A 9,533-nucleotide genomic window follows, 5' to 3' on the forward strand; every position below is an offset into this window, starting at 1 on the left:
TCATGCAGATCGAATTTCAAGAAACATATATAATGTATTTTTAAGCAAATGTGGACATACTTACGAAGAACGAGTATGTTGATATATTTATCGAGTAGTACACTTATGAAAAACAAGTGTACATAATAGTATAGCAAAAGTTCACTTACTTGAAAGTTTGTTTCAAAAATCTTGGAATGAATAAGTTGGAGTTTGACACTGAAAATCAGTCATCTTGCAAAAATGTTTGCGCCTAATTAAACCGTTGGATCGATCTGAATTTTGGATATGTTGCTCCAAACACATCTATGTATATTTTGAACGGTGGAGATCGGATTTTAACGTGTAAAACAATGAGCAAAATCTTCTGAAATTGGGCAGAATTTTTGTACTCGAAAATTACAACTTTTGGTGAGAACTTTTGATGTGGTTATGTTGTGATTTCACTCATTCATTTGTCACTATTTATAGGCACCAATGTGACTTTAAGCATTCCTCTTCCATACCAAAGGTTGCATGATTTATGGCATTAATCACCAATGTGACTCTTGACCTTCCTCCTCCATACCAAAGGTTGCATGGTTTATGGACTTAAATGTTACCAATGTGACTTTAGGCCTTCCCCCTCCATGCCAAAGGTTGCATGTAATTTTATTCTCCTTCATGACATAAGTTATCTTCAATGTAAAACTAAAATAAACTTGATACTTTGTTTCTTTGTAATGTAAAATTTTGGGTCTTCACAGTAGGGGCCGTCGGTCTTTCACATGACAGAATTATTTACCGCAAGCGTCCAAAAATTATTTTAAAAAAAATTCAGCAAGTCACGCCTATTTAATAGACGTGACTTACTTTTAAAAAAAATTAAAATTAAGCAAGTCACGCCATTGGAGATGGCGTGACTTGCTTTTAAAAAATAAAATAAAATAAAATAAAATAAGCAATTATAAGTCACGCCTCTTCAAGAGCGAGACACCCTTTTTTTTTAGAAAAAAAAAAATTGAAAGTCACGTCTCTTCAAGATGCGTGACACATTAGTTTGTTAATTCTTTTTTTTTTACCTTATTTTATTATACTTTTACAAAATGTGCTGTAAACGGTTAAAAAACCCCATTTTTTTTATTACTATTGCCGACGGTTGTGCAACGACCAACCCATCGGTTCGACTTGAACCCGGATCGACGAGTCTCGTTACAATTTATTATTATTATTTTTGTTTAATTTTCTCTTATATAGTCCCGCTCATTTCATTTTTTCGCACAATTTACTCTCAATTATAAATCTCTAATTCTCAATTATTTATTAGTTCTCAAAATATCAAGTCATGATTATTGATTTATTGTCAATTATTGATTGATTTTCATAATTACTATGATTTCATATTTTTACAAATGACCGGAGCCAGATCAAGTCGTAGGGATGGAAAAAGAAAAGGAAAGGGAAAGGGCATCATGCCACCCGAGTTCGAGCATCATGAATTTCTTTCATTCAATGTCGACGATGTTATCTTGATTTTTTCGATGAATAACATAAAGAACGAGAACAAGAGGCTCAACAAATACATCATCATCAAAGTTAAGAAAATATGAGCAATCCGACGATGCCTAAAAGTAAAACTGGAGTGGTGTCTCGCCCGACATCCGATATCTTCACTAAACATTTCAAAAAGGTGACGCTTCCCTCCGGTGATTTGCAAATTAAATGAAAATATTGTTCAAAAAATTAAAAATTTCAACAAAGATATGGTTATGAAATTTTAACGCGCCACATCGAGAAAAATCATCTTGTGAAAATTGATATTAATCATAATCAAACTCAAATTCCGACATTATCTTCTCAATTGAGTGTTGATTCTCAATTTTTAAAATTTTTTGAAGCTAAATTTAGGAAAAAACGGCTAAATTTTGTGTAGTTGAAAAACTTTATTTTAGTTTTAGTGATAAATTATCTTTTTACAATTGCGAAATCCTTCTATTATACGTATCCAAAAAATACACTTAAACATACATTTCAAAACTTAGTCGTTGAACAAACAAATAATTAATTAAAGAATTTGTTATTTTAAATAATAAAGTTTCTTTTTGTTTGGATCTTTGGAATGACCATTGTCAAAAAATTTATATGAGTATTACATTTCATTTGATTGATAATTCTTGGAACATTTAAAGAAGATTGCATTCATATAGATGTTTTAATGAACCGCGTATGATACAAAATATTTCTCAACTTATATTTGTTATATTTATAAAATATAGTTTAACTTCTCAAGTGTTTTCAATTTTTTTGATAATGCTAGTGCAAATAATTTTAGTTAGTGAACTTATTCAAATAGTGATGATTTTTCATATTTGATGCACATGTCGTATTTTAAAATTGTCTGTTCAAGATGACTAAAAAATTTAAAAAGGCATATTAAACAAATTAAGACTGCAATTCATTATCTATAGACACATTCTCAAGTTATGAAACAATTGGGCAAATTTTGCAAGATAAATGGTATGAGGCCTAAACAGTTTGCACGAGACGCTACAACTAGTTGGAATTCAACATATAAATTGTTATTTTCATATTTTGAATATAAATATTTATTATGTATATTTTTCAATCAACATGTTCAAGCTCGTTTATATTTATTTGATTTCAAATCAATTGAACATATGAATTAGTATTTGTGAAATTTTAAAAGATTTTTATGATTCCAGTGACCAATTATCGGTGTTGATTATCCTCCATCTCATTTAGATTTAACACATTATTGCAGCATTGCATGTATTTTAATAAAAATATTAAATCTAGTGATGATTCTCAATGTATATGTGTCATGAAAGCAAAATGAGAAAAATATTATTTAAAAATTCTTGTAATATTTTTATATGCTTTTGTTTTAGGTCCTAGACTTAAATTAGATGGTTTACAAGAAATGTTAACGTTAGTTTATGATTCTTTAGACCCTACTAGGAAAACGATTCCATCTTTCTCATTGATTTTGTTTAATATTAGAACCTATTTATATCATACTTGTAATGAATATTATGCAAAATTTGGTGGGGCAAATTATTCTACATGAAGCATAATCCACTATCACCCATAATATTATTTTTAAACTTATTAAAGTACAACTTTATAAAAGAAGCGTATGAAACGTCCACGAGAATCCTCAAGTTCCAGTCAGAAAATTAAGAATTATTTTACCACTACTTTTGTTTTAATGATGTAAAGGAGGAAACTTTCTGACATATTGCTATGTTGGTAACAAAAAACACAAATATATCAATATCGTCTATATATAATGCCAAAAGAAATTCTAGTTTGTCTCGTTTCAATGGTTGCCGTGAAACAAGATTTTAGTATAAGAGAATATACATTAAATGAGAGACGTTTTAACTTAAGGTCGAAAAATTTAGAAGACCGATATTTGCTCAATTATTTGTCAAAGCCGCTAACTGAACCCAAACTGAACCCAGCCCATGGCCAAGTCTAGCGCGAAGCTTGCTGTAAAGAAAACTCTTTGAATGCTTTCCATTGTGAGTTCGAAGTCACCAATCACCATAGGGGCTTGGCTTTGAACTTTTGGATTGCTGTTCAAAATGTGAGCTTCCTTTTTTGGCCTAAAAGCTTAGAATATAAATAAATAAAACTAAGTAAATACTCATGTTTGTATAGTTTTTTTTTATATAATTTATTTTTAAATAAAAATAATATCATATTTTATCAAAAATTAATGGGGGTTTATACAGTAATTTAAAATGAAAAAAATGAGATAAAGACAATAAATTTTATATATATATATATTATCCATATTCTTCATAATAGTAATAGATAATTAGATGTATGATTGTTGGTACATAATATACATATTCACAATGCAAAATGGTCGTTTTTATATAGTAAAAGATTATCGTATAAGCAGTTAGCACACATGTAAACAGCATTATTATATGTATTTTCAACAATAAAGATTTATTAGAGCATAAATAATTATCAGACTATGTTATATTTTCTTTGTTAAATGTCTGATTTGTTGTTGTAGATATTTATAATGAGTATAAAATATGACTTTTGTTGAGTTTTTACTTGGCGCATGTAACTAGCCATACGAATTCACACTTACCATAATGTGTGTTTTTTTTTTAAAAAAAAAAAAAAAAATTAGTAAAAGACATATCCATATGTCGTTATCTTACTGGAGAATCAAATAAATATATAAAATGTATTTGATTTAGCAAAACCTTCGATGAGACACATGTAAATCTAACATTGCGTTTATTTGTGTTGATCCGACCAGATAGGATGAATGACGTTGATTATTAGAATGTTGAATATGATTTGTAATAGCAGCATTGAATAAGTAATAGTAGTATTGGTTTAATCGATTAAATTCGAGATAAGATGATAACATAAAATCTTGTCTTTTTCAATATTAATGTGATGCCCTTAATTCCGACTCCACTCGACTCGGATCCAATTTAAGTCGACCTAATCATCATCGTAGCCCATTAACCAAAGTTTGCTGATCATGTTGAATGTAATTAGAACCAAAGTAGAGGCAGGATAAACTACTCGAAAGTCCAATTCATTATTCCATGTTCAAAAAAAGACATAACACAAATAACAAAAACAGTCGACCCCATCAGGACCGAGAAGCCGAATTGAAAGTGCACTTACTTAAACTCAAACTAAATATGACGGTGAATAAAGTTCTATTTGTGTAAAACTTTGAACAAATCTCATGTGATAAAAGAAAGAATCTCGAGAATATACTATTTGAATTTATAAATTACCAAATATAAGAGAATATCAGTACAAATATAATATTCTTGAGAATTACCCTACCATAGTCCTTTTCATTTGGAAAACTTGCGCTGTTAAAATCTTGTCATACAAGATATATAGAACTCTATAAATAACAAGTATTCATCATTGTTAGATTCACTCACATATTGCTATCACTAATTAACACTAGTACTACAATCGCACACTTAAATTTTCTCTACGGACTGACTTAAACATCGGAGGGGTTATACCTGGACCACTTCTGGCGCCCTCTAATATTTGTTCATTTGCGTAGGATTCATCTCAGTCGTATTCAGCTCAGCATCTCCCGATCATGACATTTATGCGTGGATCACTTGGTCTAGGCCAACCATCATGGGTAATTTTTTCTCATCAGACCGGACCTTAGGTACATGAAATTTATGAAACTATCATAATGAATATAAATAAAAGAAAGATATGAGGGATAGTATAATAATTTTTCATATAATAATTAAATATTTGATTGATGTACCATAAATAATCAATGTACAAAATAAATCAAACAAGTGATTGGATTTGATTACTAGTTCAATCCCACTTTTACAATGCCAAGTAAACATAAAGCACATTCTCGGTTTTTTTAAAAAATAATTTTTTAGAAAAATATAATTTCAAAAATAAGGTAGATAGTGGAGTTTTGCAAAATTAAAGAAAAACATCACAATCAATGGCGGATGCTGCAATATATTTGGCAGCGTCTGGCATTGATAGCAGCGGACACTGCTCATTTTTTTATTTTTTTTATTTTTTCCATCATTATTTTTTTATTGAATTTACAGACAAATCTTATTAGTAAAATATGAATATCATGTGAAAAAATGAGAGTTGAAAATCAAGTTAAATAATTTAAAAATTAGATAAATTAAAAAGTTGACTCAGTCAATCAATTTGTTTTTAAAATTCTTTATTTTAAAAATATTAATTAATTTATCTTTAAAATTATTGAACGTATTTTTGTTTTTAAAAAATATTTATTTAAATACGTGTTGGTTTAGTTTTCAGAAAAAAAATGTATATACGTCTGTCCACTTATTTTTTTATTTTATTATTACTAGTAATATGATTAATAAAAAATAATAATAATAGTTCGAATAAAAAATTCTTGAACTTTTGAACGCAAATTGTTTGAATTTGTATTCTTTTTATTTTTTAAACAAAATATTTTATTTATTTAAATATACGTTGATTTAGTTTTAATGTGTGTCGATCCACTTATTTTTATTTTTTAAAATTAATAAATTTGAGCTCTAGCCTCCATTATTTGGGGTANAAAATAATTTATATTTCAAATTAGTCCACATACAAAAAATAGAAACTGAAGCTCAAATTCAAATTTAAAAATAAAAAGTAAGTTCATCGACACACATACAAATATTTTTTATTTTATTTTTTTAAAACTAAATCAACTTAAATTTAAACAAATAAAAAATTTTGTTTAAAAAATATAAAAGTACAGATTCAAAAATTTTACGTAAAAAAATTCAAATTTCTATATTTCAATTATTATTATTATTAATCATATTAATAATAAAATAAAAAATAAGTAAATGAATACGAATATAATTTTTTTTTCGAAACTAAACAAAACATATTTGTATAAATAATTTTCTTAAAAAAAAAAAAATAAGATCAATTTTTTCAAAAGATAAATTAATTAATATTTATAAATAAAAATTTTTTTTAAAAAAATTGATTGATTAACAAAAAATTTAAAATGATCTAATTTTCAAATTAATTTTTTATTTATAATATTTCTATTTTATTAATAATATATTAATTCAAATTCAATAATCAAATTCAATAATAATACGCAAAGTATGAGTATTTGAAATATCCGAATATCCAGAAAAATTTTCGTGTTCATTTCAATTATCAATTCGTCTATTTAAAATATTCAATCCATATTTCAATCTTATTTCGCAATTGATTGAGTTGACCGATTTATATCGATACACAATATCCTCGGATCATTTCCTCACAAAATTGATTCATAATTATAAAAAGAATTTTTATAAACTGATGTGTTCAACCCCTTAAACACCTTACCCATTCAAATCGATCCTAACACAAACTATTTAAAATGATTTAATTTTTAAATTATCGAATTTGAGTTTCTGACTTTATTTTTTATATATAATTGTTTTACTTTATTAATAAGATATTAATTCAATTTCAATAATAATAGTTATAATAATAAGCAACGCTTGCTGCACATGGCAGCTGGAACGTTGCTATATATTCAATTAATTATTTATTGATAGACAAACAGAAAAAAGAAAAGGGAGCATTTTATTTAATAAAATTGGAGACAACATAGTACACACACATTACATTAATGAATCAATCAATCAAGGTTGAACGACAGGGACTTGGATCTGCTGCTGCTGGACATTCAACCTGGAGCAAGAGCGTACAATATCCTCAGCCAAAGGTACCATTGGAATGTTATCACAGTTGCATATCTCCACCATGAATCCATCTGGGTCGTGGAAAAACAACTGATCCACGTAGATCCCACCTTCCTCTACTCTCTGCCGCACCCAATCAAGCCCCATCTCCGCCAGCTTCTTCTCCACCACTCCCATGCTCTCGCACTGCCCCAATTCCAAAATCAAATTGAAATATGCATTCATTTAACTTTTGTGATTATTCCACCCAATTAATAAAAAAATATTACTTTACACTCATCGAATAAAACAATATCATATATTTATATATATATATAAACCTTGAGATCGTTCACTTGTAAATTCATTTGTGACAGAGATTAATTAGTTTGGTTATGATTGAGACTAATATCCACCATTATTTTCCTAATCATTTCATTTGAATTTCAAATGAAATGATTAGGTGTGAACGTTTAAATCACTAGTATTAAAATAATCAATATAAAAAAAAACTAATATCAAACTAGTTGATTATTTGGACAAGTAAATATCATTTAAGTACTATGTGGGGTAGGAATCGTGAATGCAATGATATCATAGATGGTAAAAAATTTTGAGTAGAATTTTGTGAGACAGTCTCACGAATTTTTATCTGTGAGACGGATCAGACGGATCAATCCTATCGATATTTACAATAAAAAGTAATATTCTTAGCATAAAAAATAATATTTTTTCATGGATGACCCAAATAAGAGATCCATCTCACAAAATAGTGAGACTATCTCACACAAATTTTTATCATCTTCACAAATTAATTTTGTAAGAATGACGTATAACCCAACTCATTTTGTTAGAATGTATTATTTAATTGAGAATTATACAATTAATTCTAAATTGAAAAAACTAAAACCAACAATTAATACTCATATTCTGGAAAGCATACTGAGTTTATTTGAGTATGTTGAATTTTATTTATTTAAAATAAGCATTATTTAAAAGGTATACCAAAATCATTATTACATAAAAACTACCTGGAAGGAAATGTGATTATCCTTGGGATTAATGACAGTTTTCTTCGGCATATTCTCCGGATCTTCAGATTGCAGCAAATGTATCCCAATCCCATGTCCAAATAACCTGTAAGAACATCAATTAGTTAAAAATATTACCAAATTTAGCCGATGACTTGTAATAAGATCTGTCGGAAGATAAGAATCTCGAGATTCAATTATAACAAACTTCGACTAAAAAAAACGATTTAAACAAATAAATAAATCTTGAAGATTTAAAAAAAAAAAACTAAAAATACCAGGCCCCGTCAAAATTCAAAGAACCAGGCCTCCTAACAGGAACGAAGCCAAGAACATTTTGGTAGAAATCAGTGGATTCTTCCACTGATCTGCAAACAAGTGAGATGTGATTCAAAGACGAGAGTTGCAGTGGATTCCCGTTATTGCCCTTCATTGTTTTTTGTTTTTTTTTTCCCCAAATATATGCGATTAACTAGGCCAGAAGGTAGGAGAAATGGTGGGGATTTATATATAGGTGGGAGGTGAGGTGTGGGTGAGGGTTCGGATGGATGACACGTGGAGGGCTCGATTTGAAGATGTTGACATATAGGTGATCACTTGACACGTAGGTTCCACGTTGCTGACTCGGATGGTATAGTTCAGCCAACTACAACGGGTTAGTTTATGCTTACGGAATGTTTGTCATTTTATTATAATAATATTATATCATAAATTTTTTTTAAATTTTTATGAAAATTGACATATTGATTATTAAAATATTAACATTTAATCATATGAGAAAAAATGGTTTAGATGTAACATATAATAATCCAACTACAACCATTGCTGATGGGCCCACAATATGTCATCTACTCTGTCTTCTACTATGTGTTGGTTATGTTAAGGACCGAATCGAATCGTTAGAATTAGATAAATTTATTTTTTCTGTATCAAACCCAATCAACATAGTTTCCGTAAATACAAAACTAGTTCAACCGACCAAAAAAAAATAGATAGGTCTCTTATGATATGATCTTATGAGTTTTTATTTTCGAGATATGTTCATTCTATCAATAATTATCATGAAAATTATATTCATTCCATCAATAATTATCATGAAAATTATACTTTTCGCACAAAAAAAATGATTTTTTATTAGTAAGATTGAATTGAAGATCTATATTACAAAATTAACCTATAAAACAGTCTCACAAGAATTTGCATATAAAAATTGCGATCTTGGTCAATAATAGAGTTTTTAGTTAAAAAAAAACAAAAAATGGGAAAGAAACTTTTACAACAGACTTTGTTGTTGTTATTATTATTATTAATTTGGTTTCTT

The 9,533-nt window shown here is 28.1% G+C and overlaps 1 protein-coding gene across 1 annotated transcript; it reads right to left on the bottom strand.

The window, feature by feature from the left end:
* Window positions 1-7,064: 7,064 nt before the first annotated feature.
* On the bottom strand, window positions 7,065-8,686 carry LOC140977550 (glyoxylase I 4-like). Its single transcript, XM_073442302.1, has 3 exons — window positions 8,491-8,686; window positions 8,213-8,318; window positions 7,065-7,388 (listed from the first exon to the last, which is right to left on the bottom strand). The coding sequence occupies exons 1-3, from the start codon at window positions 8,643-8,645 to the stop codon at window positions 7,143-7,145; spliced, it is 507 nt and encodes a 168-aa protein (XP_073298403.1). The 5' UTR covers window positions 8,646-8,686; the 3' UTR covers window positions 7,065-7,142.
* Between the last annotated feature and the right edge of the window lie 847 nt (window positions 8,687-9,533).

Source organism: Primulina huaijiensis, chromosome 5 (assembly GCF_012295235.1).
Source record: "Primulina huaijiensis isolate GDHJ02 chromosome 5, ASM1229523v2, whole genome shotgun sequence".
Classification (NCBI taxonomy): Eukaryota; Viridiplantae; Streptophyta; class Magnoliopsida; order Lamiales; family Gesneriaceae; genus Primulina; species Primulina huaijiensis.